The sequence below is a fragment of the Arachis ipaensis genome, chromosome B02 (assembly GCF_000816755.2).
Source record: "Arachis ipaensis cultivar K30076 chromosome B02, Araip1.1, whole genome shotgun sequence".
Lineage (NCBI taxonomy): Eukaryota > Viridiplantae > Streptophyta > Magnoliopsida > Fabales > Fabaceae > Arachis > Arachis ipaensis.
In genome coordinates, this window is record NC_029786.2 from 718,932 (window position 1) to 741,268 (window position 22,337).

A 22,337-nucleotide genomic window follows, 5' to 3' on the forward strand; every position below is an offset into this window, starting at 1 on the left:
TATCGTAAAATAACTTTGAGGCACATAAAATTAGCAAAGAGCCAGCAAGATACTCCCACTAGTTAAGAAGACCAACTTTTTGTTGAGTCAACCGTCTTTGTCTTGTTGTCATCAAATTATTGAGAACTACTTCTTCACAATATGCTTTGATAGACCTACACACAGTTCAGTTACAAACCCTGCAAAATCTGCATTTTCACTCTTCTTCATACCCGAATTCTGATCACTTGTTTGAGATCATATCATGGCTGGTTCACTTGTTGGTGGAGCTTTTCTTTCTGGCTTCATTAACGTTGTCTTTGACAGGCTCCTTACAAAAGATGCGGTCAACTTGGTGTTGGGCAAGAAGCTTGACCCTGACTTGGTTAAGAGGCTGAAGATTTCTCTGCATGCTGCTGAAGCTGTGCTTGATGATGCTGAGTACAAGCAACTGGGCAACGAATCCGTGAGGGAGTGGCTCAACGATCTTAGAGATGCTGTTTATGAGGCTGATGACTTGCTGGACGCTGTCCTCACCAAAGAGGCTATTCCAAAGGAGGGAAGTTCTTACTGGCCTGATTACTTCCTCAACCGCGAAAGGGAGATGGTAGATGAGATGGAAAGGGTGGTTACAAAGATAGAATTTCTTGAACAACAAAAAGATTTCCTTGGTCTTCAAAAGACTACCAATATCTTGTCATCATCATGGAGAGAATCCACATCTCTGGTGGAAGGGAATATATATGGGAGGGAGGATGATCAACAAGCCTTACTCAAAGTAATAAATGACAGCAGTGAAAGTGAGTTATCTGTGATCCCTATTGTTGGTATGGGTGGGGTTGGTAAAACAACTTTAGCAAAATGGGTGTACAATACCACAGAGGGATTTGATTTCAAAGCATGGGTTTGCATCTCTGAAACATTTGATGTTGTTGAGATTACAAGGAAAACCATTGAGGAAATTACTAAAACTACTTGTTCCCTTGGGAGTTTGAATTTGCTTCAGAATAAATTGCTAGAGATCTTGTCGGGGAAGAAGTTCTTTGTTGTTCTAGACGATGTCTGGAGCGATGATACTGATAACTGGAAGAAGTTTATAACTCCTTTTCACTGTGGGGGTAAGGGTAGTATGATTCTTCTAACAACTCGCATTAAAGAGGTTGCTTCAGTTGTTCAGACATGTTCCTCTTACTTTCTTAATGAGTTGTCCGAAGATTCTTGTTGGTTACTCTTTGCAGAGAATGCCATTTTTCCGGAGTCAAATGGGAACCCAATACTAGTTGATGTCGGTAGACAGATTGTCAACAAGTGTAAGGGCTTGCCATTAGCTGTAGAAACACTTGGGCGCTTGTTGCAAGGAAAGGATGATGCTAAAGAATGGAATGCTGTTTTAAGCAGTGACATCTGGGAATTTCCTATGAAAAATAGTAAAATTATTCCAGCATTGCTAATAAGCTACTTCCAGCTCCCTGCCTATTTGAAGCGATGTTTCGTTTATTGTTCATTATATCCCAAAGATTATCTTTTTGAAAAAGATGAACTGATCCTGCTATGGATGGCTGAAGATCTTTTAAGGCCACCAACGAGAGGGGAGAGTTTAAAAGAAGTTGGTTGCAAATGTTTTGAAGAACTAGCTTCCAGGTTATTTTTTAAACAAGATTTGTATTCTTATTATAAGATGCATGATCTATTGCATGACCTGGCAATTTTCCTTGCTGGAGACTTCTACTGTTCATTAGAAGAGCATGGTAAAGCAAAAGATGTGACTACTTTGACTCGTCATTTGTCCTATGAAGACTTGAATCATGTGCTCTCACAAAATTTTGATTCCATAACTAAAGTTAAATCCTTGAGGACATTCCTCCCAAGCAGTTTCAGTATCTATTCTCTATTCAACGAAGTTGATGGCAATACTATCGATATCTTGATAAAGAAGTTCAAATATTTGAGAGTTTTGTCATTTGACTCGTTTAAGAATCTTGATTTTTTTTCATTTGGCTCGTTCAGTAAACTTGATATATTGCTTGATTCAGTAGGTGAATTGATTCATCTACGCTATTTGAATCTCTCTTGGACAGACATCACCACATTGCCAGAGTCATTGTGCAACTTGCATAATCTACAAACATTAATATTGTATGAATGTACTAGGCTGACTAAGTTACCTAGTGGCATGCATAATCTTGTGAATTTACAGCACCTTGATCTTAGGCGAACTTGTTTGGAAGAAATGCCAGGAGGAATAGGTAAGTTGAAACACTTGCCTATTTTAGATTATTTTGTGGTGGGCAGGCATGAAGACAATGGAATCCAAGAATTAGCAGGGCTCTCAAATCTTCATGGATCATTTGAGATTAAGAAATTAGAGAATGTTGTTGATGCCAGACAAGCAAGGGGTGCAAGGATGTTGGAGAAGAACCAAATTAACAACTTATTGTTGGAATGGTGTTCAGACGATGAGATGGTTACAAGCACAGAGACTCTGACAGATATACTCGACGGATTGCAACCGCACAATGGGTTGAAAGAGTTGAAAATCAAGGGATACAAGGGTACAATATTTCCAGATTGGTTGGGGGGCTGTTCCTACAACAATATGACTCATGTATCTCTAGAGTCTTGCAAGAATTGCTGCATGCTGCCTTCACTTGGACAGCTGCCATCTCTTAAGTCCCTGCGCATTGAAGGTTTTGATCAGCTCAAGCGTATTGGTGATGAGTTTTACAAGAATGAAAGAGATCATGATTCTTTGCCTACTGCACCGTTTCCCTCACTGGAGACATTGGAATTTCATAACATTCCATGCTTGCAGGAGTGGCACGTAATTGACCCAGAAGCTTTTCCTCAGCTTAAGAGACTTCGAATAAAAGACTGTCCAATGTTAAAGGAAGATATGCTTAATGGCATATTCTTGAGAATGGTTTCTTCTTCATCGAATGCTTCCAAAATTCGCAAACTGGAAATACGGGGAGATCATGAAAAAAGGTCTAATGAGATTCTACCTCGTGGGGATGCTTTATCAATAAGGGGATGTGAATCCTTGGTGAAGTCTGCATTTAATGCAAGGAGCATCAACCATCTATGTTGTCTCCAAGAAGTACATATTTATTACTGTTTGTCTGCTGTATCCTTTCCGGACAATTGTTTACCCAAATCTCTGCAAAAGCTCACAATCTACTGGTGCCCAAAATTTGAATTCCCGGAGCAACAGCAGCACAAGTATGATTTGGTAGAGCTACAAATAGAAGCCAGCTGTGATTCACTGACCTCGTTTTCTTTGGATACCTTTCCCAATCTCAAGAATCTCGAGATAAGAGACTGTAGGAATCTGGAATCAGTGTCAATGTCAGAGGCACCACACGCTGCTCTTGAACGTCTCATAATCAGTGGGTGCTCCAAATTAGTGTCATTAGCAGGAGAAGGACTGGCTGCACCCAACTTGACTCATCTTCAAGTCAGATGGTGCACAAAGTTGGAGGCATTACCACGTGACATGAAGAGTCTACTCCCAAGTTTACAGTCTCTCCAGATATATGGTTGCCCAAACATTTACAGGTTGCCAGAGGGTGATTTGCCGCCTAACTTGAAATCTCTTGGTGTGGGAGGTTGCGAGGAACAAATGAGGATTCTATCATGGATGGGCAACTTGGACACCATCACTCATCTCACCATTTCTGGTAGTGGGTGTGTGAGCACAATAAAGTCATACCCCGAGGTGGATTCCCTGCCTCATCTACCCTCCCTTACCACTCTACATATCAACAACTTTGATAATCTAGAGGCATTGGAGTGCAACGAGCTTCTCCGCCTCACCTCCCTTCAACAATTGCACATTGAGTACTGCTACAAGCTGGAGAATATGGAAGGAGAAACTCTGCCTTCCTCTCTCATCCTACTTCAAATTGAAGGGTGTCATTTGCTAGAAGAACACTGCAAGAACAAGCATCAACTAATCTGGCCCAAAATTTCACACATTCCAACCATTAAAGTCAATGATAAACAAATTTTCTGAATATAAATTTCTGAGCAGGTAATTATCTAACTTCACGGTTCTCATGCCACCACAATTCAATTATACTTGCATCAATTTCCTTTTCCTCAAAAGAAAAGACTTCTCTCTTTCTTTACACATTACTAACTAGTTGGACTGATAATCTGATTCGCCAACAATAAAATTTGCAGTCTTTTTTTTCAGTCATTGGGAAACCTCTCAGTCTGTAGCTGTACTCAAAAGAAATATCCTCTGTTATTCTCAAAAAAGGTCATTCTTACAAATTGGAAGATAGGGAATATATATGTGCATCTATATATTCTATATCTAACATTTGAGAATTTCTATATTCTATATCCAATAGCAGTCATGTTTGAACTTTGAACCAACATGCTAAACAAATGAGTTTCAATATCTAATGCAAGGGTTATATCAAACTTGAATTGTAGGCTCTTTTTTTGGGTTAAATTTACAATTTGAAGGCATCATGATGATTGATATCATTATTGAACCTAGCTGAAATATTGTTACGTATATGTTAAAGCTATGATAATCTACATCTTACCAAGCATGAAACAGTTAATTAATTAACTTCTATTCAAAGGTAGGTATAACAGCTTTGATATTCCCTTGGAATTATATGACACAAAAATAAAGATTTCATTAAGAGAACGGTATACTTTTAATAATTGATCATTTAAACTTTACAATTTTGTTGACTTGCTGTGTTCTACGGTTCATGCCAGACAAAAAGCTTAGAATTATTTTTTGTTGATTAAAACATGAAACTATTTACAAAATATCATATTAAATGAATTGTAGATCCTATACTAACTCTTTCTAATATGAAATTGTATGCTGCCATGTGCTTATTATGTAATAGTTTGACTGATATAATAAGATATTCTTTGCAAGCCTAATTTGGATTCATTGGCATATTATCGTTCTCTTACTAGTTATTTTTTGTAAAATATTTGCGTCATATGATATTATGTCAGCCTCAACTTCCATTGCAGTATTGTTATATTGATCTCAATTTTTTTCTCAAGCTGAATTTCTGCCTTTCAAGTTTCAATTCTGTTTTTGAATCTAAAAAGGAAGCCAATAATGTTGAAGAAGTGCTCTTTCTCCATTTACTAAATTGCTCATATGATTGTGTATTTATCATGTAGGTTCTGGTCATTTTCCTGTGTAGTAGGCCCAAGCCAAAACTTTCTGAAGTGTCTCTACATTCCCGTTAGTGTTTGAACCTAATCAGATTTGGATGAACTTGAGTGGACACAACCAATTGAGCAAAGAGAAGAAAAGTTGAGAGGAGATGCTAATTTTGCAGGGGCAGTAACTTGTTTTCATCAAGTGAAAGATCGGATGGTCAAATCTTATTGAGCTGAACCTATAACTGGAGATTCTGCACTCACAGTTCTTCAATTTGGAGGATTGATTTGAGAACTTAGATCCCTAATATATATAACTACCTGAAATCATGAACAGTAGCTGCTTTTCTGGTGAAATTTGAACACTCTTACATTTTTGTTGCATCACTCAGATTTAAAAACACAAATTAAAAGCTCCAAACAAACTATTATACTAAGACTAAGACATTAGCAACGTACAAATTATTAAAATAAGACAACTAACATGAATTATTGTTATTAATAACCTCATAATATGTTACCATGATATACATACAAAAATGTGGCGCCAAAATGTTCCTAGTTTTATATAGTTTCGGCAGAGACTAGTAGTGTCCGTTGGTGACACGGAAACAGCACCACTTGCAAGAAAGAATTAAAAAATGAAAAGTTAGAGTAAATCCAATTAAACACTCCAAGCTATGAATTTTCTAAGTTATCTCGGAGACTGATACCATGTTTTGTTGCTAAGAAATCATTGACTCCTTGCCTCCTTGGCATACACTACTTGATTGAGAAAAACTTAGTAGTTCACTACACTGCAACCATTGTTCTCTTACCTTTCTCTGAAAATCCATTCACTTTGCTGTTGTTGAGTTCATATCATCATGGCTGGTGCAGTTGTTGGTGGAGCTTTTCTCTCGGGATTCATTAACATTGTCATTAACAAGTCCCTTAGAGAGGATGTGGTCAACTTGGTGTTGGGCAAGAAGCTTGGCTCTGACTTAGTTGAAAGGCTGAAGATTTCTCTGTTCGCTGCTGAAGCTGTGCTTGATGATGCTGAGTACAAGCAACTGGGCGACGATCGTGTGAGGGATTGGCTCAACTGTCTCAGGGATGCTGTTTATGACGCTGATGACTTTCTGGACGCTGTCCTCACCAAAGCTGCCACTCAAAAGGAGGTACGTTCATTCTTGCCTGGTTTCTTCCTCAACCGACATAGGAAGATGGCAGATAACATGGAAGGGGTGGTTGCAAGAATAGAATTTCTTGTAAACCAAAAAGATAACCTTGGTCTTCAAAAGAGTACCAAGGATAATAACTTGTCATCATCATCATCATCATGGCGAGAAACCACATGTCTGATGGAAGGGAACATATATGGCAGGGAGAATGATCAACAAGCTTTAATCAAAATAATAAATGACAAGAGTGAATCTCAGTTATCTGTGATTCCTATTGTTGGCATGGGTGGGGTTGGTAAAACAACCTTAGCCAAATGGGCATACAGTGTCGTGGAAGGATTTGATCTGAAAGCATGGGTCTGCATCTCTGAAACATTTGATGTTGATGAGATTACAAAGAAAACCATTGAGGAAATTACAAAAACTACTTGTAGCCTTGGGAGTTTAAATTTACTTCAAAATGAATTGCAGAAAATCTTGTCGGGAAAGAAGTTCTTTATTGTTCTAGATGATGTCTGGAGCGAAGATGCCAATAAGTGGAAGCAATTTATAACTCCTTTTCAATGCGGGGCTAAGGGTAGTACAATTCTTCTAACAACTCGCAATCAAGAGGTTGCTTCAGTAGTTCAAACATGTCCCTCTTGCACTCTTAATGAGTTGTCGGAAGAGTCTTGTTGGTTATTGTTTGCAGCCAATGCATGTTTTCCAGAGTCAAACAGGAACCCAACACTAGTTGATGTCGGTAGACAAATTGTCAACAAGTGTAAGGGTTTGCCATTAGCTGTAGAAACACTTGGCCGCATGTTGGGAGGAAAGGATGATGTGGAAGAATGGAAAGCTGTTTTAAGGAGTGCCATCTGGGACTTTCCTATGAAGAATAGTAAAATTATTCCAGCATTGTTAATAAGCTACTTCCAGCTACCTCCTTACTTGAAGCGTTGTTTCGTTTATTGTTCTTTGTTTCCCAAAGATTACTATTTCAATAAAGACAAACTAATTTTGCTGTGGATGGCTGAAGATCTTTTAAGGCTACCGAAGAGAGGAGAGAGTTTAGAAGAGGTTGGTTCTCAGTGTTTTGAAGAATTGGCTTCAAGGTTATTTTTTAAACCATACAAGTTTTCCTCTAAGATTTTCCTGATGCATGATCTCTTGCATGACTTGGCAATATTCCTTGCTGGAGACTTCTATGGTAGAATAGAAGAACTTGGTGAACAAGAAGAGAAGAAGCTTCTCACTCGTCATTTGTCACATATCTCACGTGGAAGCTTAGGTCCTCCAATCTCAAAAGTCTTTAACTCCGATATGAAATCAGAATCTTTGAGGACATCGTTGTATATCAAAGATTTGTTAAGCATGAAAAGCAAAGCATCAAAGTTGAAATACTTGAGGGTTTTATCCTTTCGTTAAGTTGATGTATTACCAGATTCAATAGGTAAATTGATTCATCTACGCTATTTGAATCTCTCTGGGACCGATGTTAAGGCATTACCAGAGTCATTATGCAACTTGTTTAATCTACAAACATTAATATTGAGTGGATGTTCTATGCTGACCATGTTGCCCAATGACATGCATAAACTTGTGAATTTACGGCATCTTGATCTTAGGAGAACTTCTTTGAAAGAAATGCCTAGAGGAATAAGTAAATTGACACACATGCGTAATTTAGATTACTTTGTGGTGGGCAAGCACAAAGACAATGGAATCCAGGAATTAGGAGGGCTCTCAAAACTTGAAGGATCATTTAAGATTAAGAAGTTGGAGAATGTTGTTGATGCCGGACAAGCAAGGAGTGCTAAGATGGAGGACAAGAACCACATTGACAAGTTGTCGTTGAAATGGCGTTCAGATGATAAGATGGTTTCAAATAAGGAGACTTTGAGAGATATTCTAGACGGCTTGCAACCGCACACTGGCTTGAAAGAGTTGAAAATCAAGAGATACAAGGGCGAAAGATTTCCAGATTGGGTGGGCCGCTGTTCCTACAACAATATGACAAGCGTATCTCTGGTGTCTTGCAAGGATTGCTGCATGCTGCCGTCACTTGGACAACTGCCATCTCTAAAGTCCCTGCGCATTGAAGGTTTTCTACAGCTCAAGCGTATTGGTGATGAGTTTTACAAGAATGACTGCGATCATCATTCTTCGCCTACTGCACCGTTTCCCTCACTGGAGACGTTGGAATTTAATAATATGCCATGCTGGGAGGAGTGGCACGTACCTGACCCAGAAGCTTTTCCTCGGCTTAGGACACTTGAAATAGAAGATTGTGGAATGTTAAAGGGAGATATGCTTAACGGCGTATTGTGGAGAAGGGTTTGTTGTTTGCGGGAAGATGATGAAGGAAGGTCTGATGAGATGGTGGGTGGTGGGGATGCTTTATCAATAAGGCCATCTCCATCATTTAATGCAAGAAGCAATTGGTTACCCAAATCTCTGCAAAAGCTGAAAATCTTGATGTTCCCAAAATTTGAATTCCTCGAGCACAAGTATGATTTGGTAGAGCTACAAATAGAATACAGCTGTGATTCACTGACTTCCTTGTCGTTGGATGTCTTTCCCAATCTCAAGAATTTGGAGATAAGAGGGTGTAGGAATCTGGAATCAGTGTCAATGTCAGAGGCACCACACGCTGCTCTTCAACGTCTCTCCATTACTTCCTGCCACAAATTAGTGTCATTTGCAGGAGAAGGACTCGCTGCACCCAACTTGACTCATCTTCATGTCAGCTTTTGCTCGAAGTTGGAGGCATTACCATGTGATATGAAGAGTCTACTCCCAAGTCTCCAGTCTCTCAAGATATGTGATTGCTCAGACATGTGCAGGTTGGCAGAGGGTGGTTTACCGCCTAACTTGAAAGAACTTGAAGTGGGAATTGGTGAGCAACAATTGAGGGATCTATCATGGATGCCCAACTTCTACGCCCTCACTCGTCTCACAATTATTGGTTTTAATTGTGATAGCGTGACGTCATACCCAGAGGTGGGTTCGCTGCCTCACCTTCCCTCCCTTACCACTCTTTATATTGAATTCTTTGATAATCTGGAGACATTGAAGTGCAACGAGCTTCTCCGCCTCACCTCCCTCCAACAACTACACATTCTTTTGTGTCCAAAGCTGGAGAATATGGTTGGAGAAAAGCTGCCTCCCTCCCTCTTGCTACTCGACATTGAAGGGTGTGGTTTGTTGGGAGAACACTGCAAGAACAAGCATCAACTAATCTGGCCCAAAATTTCCCACATCCCTAACGTTAGAGTCAAACAGAGATTTCTGAGCAGGTAATTATCTAACTTCACGGTTCTTTTGCCACCACTATTCAATTATACATGCATAAATTTCCTTTTCCTCAAAAGAAAATACCTCCCTCTTTCTTTACACATTATTAACTAGTTGAACTGATATAAATTTGCATTGTTTTTTTTTCATTCATTGGGAAACTTCTCACTTTGTAGTTGTACTCAAAAGAAATATCCTCTGTTATTCTCAAAAAAGAGTCATTCTTATAAATTCGAGGACAGGGAATGTGTGTAAATATTGTACACATAACACATTGTATAAATATTCCATAAATATTCAAGGACAGTATTATATCTCTAATACTCCATAAACCTCCATTGTACACATTGTATAAATATTCCATTGGCTCATCATACTTTCCTGTTTATATATTGTGTATCCAACATTTGAGAATTTCTTTACATAATCAATAAATGAAATTTATAGTTTTCATCCATGTTCTGCAGGTAGATTGTAATGAAGTAAAAGTTCCCAAGAGTGGAGATTTCATCTTATACAATATTTTAGCTTCAGGTTGGTAAATTTACTCCACTCCATTCCATTCTAGAATTCACTTTTCCTGTTTTGTTGGGAAAAAGAAAAATGTTATGAAAGCTTGATATAGTTACATGCACTGAATGGTAAAATTGTCTTTCTGCCTTTGCCACTATTTGATGTTTATGATGAACTTATTGGTATTGCCATATAGTGACTTAAATTTACACCACTCCATTCCATTCTAGAATTTACTTTTCCTGTTCTGTTGGGAAAAAGAAAAATGTTATAAAAACTTGATTTCAGAATAAATTAGTTATGTGCACTTAATGGATAAATTGTATTTCTGCCTTTGCCACTGTTTAATGTTTACGCTGAACTAATTGGTATTGCCATTTAGTAAATAAATTTGACCCTTTATCTGTTTTTATAACATTCATAATTACCATTCATAATTTAAGCAGAGAGATAAATTGAAATCCTTTAAAAATATTCGAGGTAAAATTAAAACTTTCGCCAAACACTAGGGATAGTTGATATGGTTTTCCTTGTTTCCTTTTCTTCTATTCTCTAATCTTCATTTAAAATTTGTTTACAATATAACACAACATGTTTTGGTTTGCGACTTTGAGTGATAGGCTAAAAGAAAATAAAGCTTACTGTTTTGCCTAAAATGGAAAGTGAAGCTTCAAAATAATTAAACAATTTTGTTTCTGTTTTTGCCATCTTTTGCAGGTAAAAGTTCAAAGATGTTCCAGATTTCATTGTACTTGTATATATATATGAAGATGTGTAAACTGGATTAATATGTTGGGAAGCAGTAGTGTTATCAGATTTCAGCTTTCATGTTAATTGGTATCTACACTAGTTTAAATTAATAACTGATGTTTAATTATCATATCTACATTACATGTGGACTTGCTTGGATTATTCAATGCTTTGCTTCAAAGATGGGAACCAGATATAGGTGGCTGTTTGGCTATCAATAGCAGTCATGTTTGAACTTTGAACCAACATGCTAAACAAATGAGTTTCAGTATCTAATGCAAGGGTTATATCAAACTTGAATCCTAGTTTTTTTTTTTTTTGGGTTAAATTTACAATTCAAAGCCATCATGATGATCAACATCATTATTGAACGTAGCTGAAGTAGTGTTACTTATATGTTAAAGCTATGATAGTCTACATCTTACCAGCATGAAACAGTTAATTAAGTAACTTCTAATCAAAGGTAGGTACAACAGCTTTCATAATCCCTTTATGACACAAAAATGATTTTATTAAGAGAATGGTATACTTTTAATAAATTGATCATTTAAACTTTACAATTTTGTGATCATATTTTTGTTTACTTGCTGGGTTCTATGGTTCATGCCAAACAAAAAGCTCAAAGTATTGCTTTAGAATTCTTTTGTTGATTATAACATGCAATTATTCCACTAAAATGTACTGGCGGCCTCTATGCCAATGGCAAGTTGGTGGGCATGTAACTACTTTTGCAAAATATTTGTGTCAAATTTTTCTCAAGCTAAATTTGTGCCTTTTCAAATTTCAATTCTGTTTTTTGAATCTAAAAAGGAAGCCAATAATGTTGAATAAGTGCTCTTTCTTCATTTACTAAATTGCTCATATGATTGTGTATTTATCATGAAGGTTCTGGTCATTTTCCTGTGTGGTAGGCCCCAAGCTAAAACTTTCTGAAGTGTCTCTACATTCCCGTTAGTGTATGAACCTAATCAGATTTGGATTAACTTCAGTGGACAGAACCAATTGAGCAAAGAGAAGAAAAGTTGAGAGGAGATGCTAACTTTGCAGGGGCAGTAACTTGTTTTCATCAAGTGAAAGATCGGACGGTCAAATCTTATTGAGCTGAATCTTTAACTGGAGATTCTTCACCCATAGTTCTTCAATTTAGAGGATTGATTTGCAATCTGAGCTCTGTAGTATATATAACTGCCAGAAATAATGAACAGCAGCTGCTTTTGTAGTTGCTGCATTTAGGTAACCATTTGCTCAGTGTAGAAGAGATTATGAGTACAATAGTATGATGAGGTTGTTGCCAAACCAAGCTATGTACTGAATATTATTAATGCTGTTAGTTTATTGGTTATTATTTTGTACGATGATCCACCAAAATTCATGGTCTTTATTATTAGTTGGTTTACTAAAAATGATATATCATTCATACTGATAAACAAATATATACATAAGTTCTCATTGTTTTTCTAGGCTAACCTAACCTTACAGTTCACACTAATAAATTCTTATTACTATGATGCATATATGTGCCGAACCAGCAAAAAAACATAATACAATTGATATTTGCAAAATAAAAGACCAAAATGTCATGATCATGTTTCTATGGTTTAATAAACTAAAATTGGTTCATCTTACTAATCACCTAATATGACTTGGATATGCCTTGCATATTCCCAAGTCATGACTCATGCAACAGTTGAAACCTGCCTCAACTTGCAGTTTTGTTGCATCACTCAGATTTAAAAACACAAATTAAAAGCTCCAAGCAAACTATTAAACTAAGACTAAGACATTAGCAACGTACAAATTATTAAAATAAGACAACTAACATGCATCATTGTTATTAATAACCTCATAATATGTTACCATGATATCCATACAAAAATGTGGCGCCAAAACGTTCCTAGTTTTATATAGTTACACGGAAACAGCGTCACTTGCAAGAAAGAATTAAAAAATGAAAAGTTAGAGCGAATCCAATTAAGCACTCCAAGCAATGAATTTTCTATGTTATCTCGGAGACCGATACCATGTCTTGTTGCTAAGGAATCATTGACTCCTCCTTTGCATACACTACTTGATTGAGAAAAACTTAGTAGTTCACTACACTGCAAACCATTGTTCTCTTACCTTTCTCTGAAAATCCATTCACTTTGCTGTTGTTGAGATCATATCATCATGGCTGGTGCACTTGTTGCTGGAGCTTTGCTCTCTGGATTCATTAACATTGTCATTAACAAATCCCTTAGAGAGGATGTGGTCAACCGGGTCTTGGGCAAGAAACTTGGCCCTGGCTTGGTTGAGAGGCTGAAAATTTCTCTGCATGCTGCTGAAGCTGTGCTTGATGATGCTGAGTACAAGCAACTGGGTGACGAACGCGTGAGGGATTGGCTCAACAGTCTGAGAGATGCTGTTTATGATGCTGATGACTTTCTGGATTCTGTACTCACCAAAGCCGCCACTCAAAAGGAGGTATGTTCTTTCTTGCCTAGTTTCTTTCTCAACCGATATAGGAAGATGGTAGATAACATGGAAGGGGTGGTTGCAAGAATAGAATTTCTTGTAAGTCAAAAAGATATCCTTGGTCTTCAAAAGAATACCAAGGATAATAACCTGTCATCATCATCATCATCATCATCATCATGGCGAGAAACCACATGTCTGATGGAAGGGAACATATATGGCAGGGAGGATGATCAACAAGCTTTAATCAAAATAATAAATGACAACAGTGAATCTCAGTTATCTGTGATTCCAATTGTTGGCATGGGTGGGGTTGGTAAAACAACCTTAGCCAAATGGGCGTACAGTGTCGCGGAGGGATTTGATCTCAAAGCATGGATCTGCATCTCTGAAACATTTGATGTTGCTGAGATTACAAGGAAAACCGTGGAGGAAATTACTAAAAGTTCTTGTGACCTTCGGAGTTTAAATTTGCTTCAAAATGAATTGCAGGAAATCTTGTCGGGAAAGAAGTGCTTTATTGTTCTAGACGATGTCTGGAGCGAAGATGCCGATAAGTGGAAGCAATTTATAACTCCTTTTCAAGGTGGGGCTAAGGGTAGTACAATTCTTCTAACAACTCGCAATCAAGAGGTTGCTTCAGTAGTTCAAACATGTCCCTCTTGCACTCTTAATGAGTTGTCCGAAGAGTCTTGTTGGTTATTGTTTGCAGCCAATGCATGTTTTCCGGTGTTAAACAGGAACCCAACACTAGAGGATGTCGGTAGAAAGATTGTCAAGAAGTGTAAGGGGTTGCCATTAGCTGTAGAAACACTTGGGCGTTTGTTGCAAGGAAAGGATGATGTTAAAGAATGGAATGTTGTTTTAATGAATGACATTTGGGAATTGAAAAATAGTAAAATTATTCCAGCATTGTTAATAAGCTACTTCCAGCTACCTCCTTACTTGAAGCGTTGTTTCGTTTATTGTTCATTGTTCCCCAAAGATTACTATTTTGATAAACTCAAACTAATTTTGCTGTGGATGGCTGAAGATCTTTTAAGGCCACCAAAGAGAGGAGAGAGTTTAGAAGAGGTTGGTTCTCAGTGTTTTGAAGAGTTAGCTTCAAGGTTATTTTTTAAACCAGCTGCTAAGGATTTTCCCGAGAATTACGTGATGCATGATCTCTTGCATGACTTGGCAGTATTCCTTGCTGGAGACTTCTATTGTAGAATAGAAGAGTTTGGTGAACAAGAAGAGAAGAAGGTTCTCATTCGTCATTTGTCACATTTGACATATGGAAGCTTAGTTCATCCAATCTCAAAAGCTTTTAAATTCATTGTGAAATCAGAATCTTTGAGGACATCTTTGTATATCGATGATTTGTTAAGCCTGAAAAGCAGAGCATCAAAGTTGAAATACTTGAGAGTTTTATCCTTTAGTAAACTTGATGTATTACCAGATTCAATAGGTAAATTGATTCATCTACGCTATTTGAATCTCTTTAGGACCAATGTTAAGACATTACCAGAGTCATTATGCAACTTGTATAATCTACAAACATTAATATTGTATGAATGTTCTAAACTGGCCATGTTGCCCGATGGCATGCATAAACTCGTGAAATTACGGCATCTTCTCCTTGGTGGAACTTGTTTGAAAGAAATGCCTAGAGGAATAAGTAAATTGAAACACATGCATATTTTAGATTACTTTGTGGTGGGCAAGCACAAAGACAATGGAATCCAGGAATTAGGAGGGCTCTCAAATCTTGAAGGATTATTTGAGATTAGGAAGTTGGAGAATGTTGCTGATGTCAGACAAGCCAGGAGTGCAAGGATGTTGGAGAAGGACCGCATTGACAAGTTATTGTTGGAATGGTCTTGGGATCATGAGATGGTTTCAAACACAGAGACTGAGAGAGATATACTCGACGGCTTGCAACCGCACAATGGCTTGAAAGAGTTGAAAATCATGGGATACAAGGGCGAAAGATTTCCAGATTGGGTGGGGCACTCTTCTTACAACAATATGACAACTGTATGGCTATCTTGCAAGAATTGCTGCATGCTGCCTTCACTTGGACAGCTGCCATCTCTAAAGTCCCTGCGCATTGAAGGTTTTCTTGAGCTCAAGCGTATTGGTGATGAGTTTTACAAGAGTGACAGCCATCATGATTCTTCGCCTACTGCACCGTTTCCCTCACTGGAGACGTTGGAATTTCATAAGATGCCATGCTGGGAGGAGTGGCACGTACCTGACCCAGAAGCTTTTCCTCAGCTTAAGATACTTCGAATAGAACGTTGTCCAATGTTCAAGGGAGATATGCTTAATGGCATATTCAGGAGAAGGGTTTCTTGTTTGTCGGATGTTTCGAAAGTAGAAATGCGGGAAGATGATGAAGCTGGTGGGGATGATTTATCAATAAGGGGATCTCAATCATTTAATGCAAGGACGATCAACCATCTGTGTTGCCTCCAAGAACTACGTATTTCAGGGTGTCCGTCAATTGTATCCTTTCCGGGTAATTGTATTCCCAAATCTTTGCAAAAGCTGAAACTCTGCAAGTGTAGTAAACTAGAATTCCCGGAGCAACAGCAGCACAAGTATGATTTGGTAGAGCTACAAATAGAAGAGAGCTGTGATTCACTGACCTCCTTGTCGTTGGATGTCTTTCCCAATCTCAAGAATTTGGAGATATTCAGTTGTAGGAATCTGGAATCAGTGTCAATTTCAGATCCACCACACGCTGCTCTTCAACGTCTCATATTCAGGAGGTGCTCCAATTTAGTGTCATTTGCAGGAGGACTGGCTGCACCCAACTTGACTCAGCTCACCATCTTTGATTGTCCGGAGTTAGTCTCATTTGCAGGAGAAGGAGTGGCTGCACCCAACTTGACTCATCTCGGCCTCTCAAAATGCGACAAGTTGGAGGCATTACCACGTGATATGAAGAGTCTACTCCCAAGTTTACACTCTCTCCTGATATCTGGCTCAGATATGTGCTGGATGGCGGAGGGTGGTTTACCGCCAAACTTGAAATCACTTTTTGTGGGAACTAGCGAGCAACAAATGAGGGATCTATCATGGATGGGCAACTTGCACGCCCTCACTCATCTTACCATTTATGGTTCTTACTGCGACAACATAAAGTCATACCCAGAGGTGGGTTCATTGCCTCACCTTCCCTCCCTTACCACTCTACATATCAAAGAGTTTGATAATCTGGAGACATTGGAGTGCAACGAGCTTCTCCGCCTCACCTCCCTTCAACAACTACATATTAATTCGTGTCCAAGGCTGGAGAATATGGAAGGAGAAAAGCTGCCTCCCTCTCTCTTGCTACTCAAAATGGAATACTGTGGTTTGCTGGGAGAACACTGCAAGAATAAGCATCAACTAATCTGGCCCAAAATTTCCCACATCCCCACCATTCAAGTTGATGACAAACAAATTTTCTGAATAAAGATTTCTGAACAGGTAATCATCTAACTTCACGGTTCGCATGCCACCACAATTCAATTATACATGTATAAATTTCCTTTAACTCCAAAGAAAATAGTTCTCTCTTTCTTTACACATTATTAACTAGTTGGACTCATTATCTGATTCGCCAACAACAAAATTTGCATTCTTTTTTTTTCATTCATTGGAAATCTCTCAATTTGTACTTGTACTCAAAAGAAATATCCTCTGTTATTCTCAAATGTCACTGTTATTTATATTGTGTATTTATTTGAGAATTTCTTCCATAAATAGATATTGAAATCTTCTGTTTTCATCTATCCTCTGCAGGTAGATTGTAATAAAGTAAAAGTCCCCAAATGGCGGAGATTTCATCTTATACAAGGTTTCAGCTTCAGGTTGGTCAATTTACTCCACTTCATTCCATTCTAGAATTTACTTTTCCTCTTCTGTTGGGAAAAAAAAAATGTTATGAAAGCTTGATTTTAGAGGAAATTAGTTATTAGTTATATGCAGTTAATGGTAAAATTATGTTTCTGCCTTTGCTACTATTTGATGTTTATGCCTTAATGCTGAACTAATTTGTATTGCCATGTAGTAGCTTAAGTTTGATTCTTTAACTGTTTTTGCAATCTATAAATTGTACTTTTTTGTTACAATTCTATTTACTGTCGTTCATTCATAATTTTATCAAAAAGATAAATTGAAATCCTTTAAAAATATTTGAGGTAAAATTAAAATTTGTGCCAAACATTTGATATGATTTTTCCTTGTTTTCTCTTCTTCTATTCTTTAATCTTCTTTTAAAGCTCTTTTACAATATAACATGTTTTGGTTTGCGACTTTGAGTGAAGGCTAAAAGAAAATAAAGCTTATTGTCTTGGCTAGAAAACTGAAGCTTCAAAATAATTTAACAATTTTTTTCCTACTGTTTTTGCCATCATTTTCAGGTAAAAGTTCACAGATGTTCGAGATTTCATTGCACATGTATATCTATCTATATATATAGATATATGGAGATGTAAACTGGATTAATGTGTTGGGAAGCAGCAGTGTTTTCTGATTTCAGCTTTTATTTTAGTTGGTATCTACACTAGTTTAAATGAATGACTGATGTGTATCATATTGACACTACATGTGGAGTTGCTTGGATTATTGAATTCAATGCTTTGCTTCAAAGATAGGAACTATAGATGGTTGTTTGGTTATCAATAGCAGATGTTTGAACTTTGATCCAATATGCTAAACAAATGAGTTTCAATATCTAATGCAAGGGTTGTATGAGTATCAAACTTGAATTGTAGGCTTTTTCTTTCTTTTTTTTTTTCTGTTAAATTTATAATTCAAAGGCATGATGATGATTAACATCATTGTTGAACCTAGCTGAAGTAGTGTTACTTATATGTTAAAGTTATGATAATCTGCATCTTACCAAGCATGAAGGAGTTAAATTAATTAACTTCTTATCAAAGGTAGGTGCAACAGCTTTCATAATCCCTTGGAAACATATGTATAACAAAAACATACCATTGTTAGTAATACAAGTTTTTTCATTTGTTAGTAATACCATTTGCTTACTTGACAAAATGTTAGAATCAACCAATCAAATCTTGCCAAATCAACTTTGTCACGGCCCAAAATGAGCCATGATCGGCGCTCAGGAAATAATCCCTAAGCAAGCCTAACCGACTCAAATATAAGTTGAATAAGAAAATTACAAATATTTTAAATAAATTTACAATGTCTAAAATAAATAATTACATATTTTTAACAAACAAAAAAAAAATAAAATAAATATGGGTGGATCCTGCCTGTGACATATGGAGCAGATGACGTCTAAGAACTCAACAACGAATAGATACCCATTGCAGATCATTACTCTTGAATAGAAAGACTCACATAATCAAATATTTATTCCTGAAAAATATTTTTAGAAAAACGGAGTGAGTTTTGCAACCCAGTGACTAGACAGTACATCTATAATTCACATGAGACCATATAAATATAATTTTAGTTAGAAGATAATAATTTATATAAATAAGTGAATCAATAAGGGAGTTCTCATACAGAAATCAAATCAAAAGTCCACACTTGGGCGGCTCCACCTCTATGGGTAGCCCTTTCCTCTTGTGTGTCCTAACGGAATATCAGATCTAACGTGTGGCCTACACGTTAGGCTAGCAACACCCCTGCTAGCTGGAGTCTGAGTCAGATGCATCTAAGTTAACGTCATAACCGCCGTTAACTACGGTTTTCTAATACGAGCCTCCCAAACCAATTCAAAACATATAGTTTCAAATACAATAATTCTTTAATCTCTCAAATATATAAGGTATCGAATCAAATCAATCAGATAATACTTTTTTATCAGAAATATTTTCAAATCATACTTTTTCAATCATAGAAACATATTTCATAATTTCAAAGTCAATAAGTACTAACAAATACTTCAATGCTTCAAAAGTATATATTCGAGTAAAATCAAATGTTCTAAAATAATATAAAACTTCATCAAATATATATATAGTCTCATGTAAAATTTCTAAGTTATGAACTTTATAAAAATATTTTTTTCAATTATAATAAATTAATTATTTTAATCAAATCAAAGTTCTTCAACAATAATTTTATAAATGTAATTAGAAACTCAGAATAGCATAAACCAACAAAATTAACGGTTATAAATATAAAGCCTACTCACAAATTGGTCCCAAGGGACCGAAGAAACCAAACCAGAGTGCCAAGGAAGGTTGAAGTAGAACGGAATGAAAGAGCACGAAATTTGGACCGAGGTAGTAGCAACAACTTCGATTTCTCACTGCAGCAACCTCAACAACAGCCCTAGTATCAATAACATAGAGCAACCCCAATAACAATGGTAGCGAATCTAATAGCCTACGGTGGTTTAAAACTAAGCAAAGATAAAAGGGACAGCAAACATGATAGGATAGAGTCAATAATAGAGCTTTATGGCAAGACAAGGTAGAACAAGTTTAGTCTTACCAAAGGAAATAAGAGGATGGAGCATCAGCAGCTCCGGTGACCCCCCACCGGCAAGGACAGAACAGGCAGAAGCAAAGCTGAGCTAGGGCAAACTTGCAGAGGTTCCAACAGCGGCTTCCGGCGACGTCAGCGCGATCCCCGGTGACCAGAGGCACGGTGGCGCAGCTTGCGACAACGGCGGAGGCGTACCAGCTCCCCCTCCTCGCGAGACTCTCCTCTCGCTAGCCATTGTGTTTCTCTCTCTCTCTGAGAGCTCCTCTCTCTCTCTTCGAAGCCCCATACCTGCAGCCGCGACAGCAACAACGAAGCTCCCCTTCCAGCGGTAGGGACGGTCTCCAGGGACAGCACCTCCTCTCTCGCGCATCTTCCTTTCTCCTTCCCCCATTCCCTGTTTCGAACTCCTTCTCCCTCTCCCTACCTGATCCGCAGCAACGACGGCGACGTCCAGCCTCACCGGTGTCACCCCCTTCTCCCCCTCTTCTTCCTTTCTTCTCCCTCTCTGTTTTCTCTCGCTATTTTTCTTTCTTTCATTCTCAGCAGGGTATGTGTGTGTGTTAGGAGAGGGTTAGGGTTTAGAAAAGGGGTAAAGGATAGTTTAGGTATTTTGATAAAATTAAAGGGTATATGTAAAATGTTTCAAAATATCTTGAGATGTTACAAACTTTTATTTTCAAACAAAAAAATACAAAACAAAACTAAAAAACACAATAAAAACCAACAACTTAACTTTTTCCAAATCAATCCTTATTTCTAAAAAACAAAAACACAAATTAACATTTACCCCAAAAAAAACCGCTTACCTTTCTCATACTTCTAGAAACCCTCCTCTTCTTCGCACCTCTCCGTACCATCCCATGAGCCATTGTTTTTTCCTACCTACATCCTCTTCCGGTCCTATGAGCCATTGTTTTTTTCTCGAAACAAATTGTCCATCGCAATGTCCATCTTCAATGGAGCCACATTGCATAAATTGCAGAAACCAGGCCAAACTCTATTCCTCCTGTTGCGGTTTTCCTGTCGGAGCTCGATTCTGGATCTCAGCAGTGGTAATGACAGACTGGAAGAGTTAATACCCAAAATTGCTAGATTAAAGAGGCGGAGAACAATCCTTTCAAAAAAAAAAAAAAAGAAGACAAGAAGATATGTACCTCCGACATATGATTCTGCAGCTTGATTTGTTTAACATAATTTTTATTGCACCTTTCTTATTTTATTGTAAATTGATTCATAAGGTAATTTTGATGCCTATTTTAAAAATGTAGAAACACAATTATTTAAAACACTTAGATCTATCCAATTTAGACAATGCAAAATGAGGAGAAAGCAATATCTCCGGTCGAAGAGGAGTGCCAATTTAGCTTCCAGTCCAGGTTAGTACAAAAGAGTCTTATAACATATTTTGTTCTTTTTTTGTATTGATTTTTGGTACGAATAGAAAAAAAATTCTTTTGTAATTGTTTAGAAATCATTGTAGGATTTAAATAAAATATTTTGTATTATATTTAAAATCATAAAAATCGGTGAAAAAAGGATAATTTTTGGGTAAAAAAATCACATGAATAGTAATTTTGCAATCCATAAAAAAATATGAATATCTTTCCAATTTTATTGTGTAATAAGATTGTCCAATCCATTAGTTAAATCAAATTGTTGAGAAAGAAATTGAGAAGCCTATTTGTATTTTTAATATTTCATGGGATAATTTAAAAAAAAATTACTTCAATAATAATTTTACAACCCTTGAAGAGAAAGCTATGTCTTAGATTAATAAATATTGCCAATTCAGCTTTCACTTTAGGTGTGTATAAATTATTTTATAACATGTTTTATTCTAATTGTTGCTACTCATAGCTAATTAATAGGAAAAAATCCGTATAATTTGTTGTAATTGTTTGCTATGTAGGATAAAAATGAAATCTTTTGCATGTATCTATCTATCTATCTATCTATTTAAAAGCTAAAACCAACTCTATCAACAATGAGTTTAAGCCATCTTTTCTTTGCTAATGATGCCACATCAACAATTCTAATGACATTGACAAAAGATGAAAATCAATCAATCACTATTTAGTAAAATGTTTTAAAAAAATTAAAACAAAAAACTCTTATATATTATTATTCAATTGAAACATCAAGTACTAATTAAATGCAATAAACATACATTAAAAGTGTCATAATAATAATAGTTATAAAAACTTTCAGTTACAAATATTCAAATTCTACAACTTATACATATTAAGACTTACTACTCTTCATTTCTTAATCTCTCATACTAATTGTCAAAAATTTTTTAAATTTAATATAATATCCACAATGAGTTTAAGCCGTCTTTTCTTTGCTAATGATGACACATCAACAATTCTAATGACTTGGCAAAAGATGAAAATCGACCAATCACTATTTAGTAAAATGTTTTAAAAAAATTAAAACAAAAAACTCTTATCTATTATTATTCAATTGAAACATCAAGTATTAATTAAATGCAATAAACATGCATACATAAAAGTGTCATAATAATAATAATAATTATAAAAAATTTCAGTTACAAATATTCAAATTCTATAACTTATACATATTAAAATTCTTACTACTCTTCATTTTTTAATCTCT

At 36.6% G+C, this 22,337-nt stretch overlaps 2 protein-coding genes across 6 annotated transcripts; both read left to right on the forward strand.

Annotated features, from left to right (window-relative positions):
* Positions 12–12,207, forward strand: LOC110262350 (putative disease resistance protein At3g14460). 5 transcript variants are annotated; one of them, XM_021114613.1, is made up of 5 exons: positions 12–3,534; positions 9,113–9,565; positions 10,031–10,097; positions 10,794–10,913; positions 11,712–12,207. In XM_021114613.1, the coding sequence occupies exons 1-3, from the start codon at positions 245–247 to the stop codon at positions 10,032–10,034; spliced, it is 3,747 nt and encodes a 1,248-aa protein (XP_020970272.1). In that variant the 5' UTR covers positions 12–244; the 3' UTR covers positions 10,035–10,097; positions 10,794–10,913; positions 11,712–12,207. The 5 variants fall into 5 exon arrangements, with proteins under 5 accessions (XP_020970272.1, XP_020970269.1, XP_020970270.1 ...); XM_021114610.1 differs by lacking the exons at positions 9,113–9,565; positions 10,031–10,097; positions 10,794–10,913; positions 11,712–12,207 and adding exons at positions 4,162–4,240; positions 5,143–5,508 and having other exon boundaries at positions 15–4,009; XM_021114611.1 differs by lacking the exons at positions 9,113–9,565; positions 10,031–10,097; positions 10,794–10,913; positions 11,712–12,207 and adding exons at positions 4,175–4,240; positions 5,143–5,508 and having other exon boundaries at positions 15–4,009.
* On the forward strand, positions 12,708–16,321 carry LOC107626537 (putative disease resistance RPP13-like protein 1). Its single transcript, XM_021114236.1, has 3 exons — positions 12,708–15,775; positions 15,917–16,186; positions 16,258–16,321. Exons 1-3 carry the CDS (start codon positions 12,996–12,998, stop codon positions 16,319–16,321), a joined length of 3,114 nt encoding a protein of 1,037 aa, XP_020969895.1. The 5' UTR covers positions 12,708–12,995.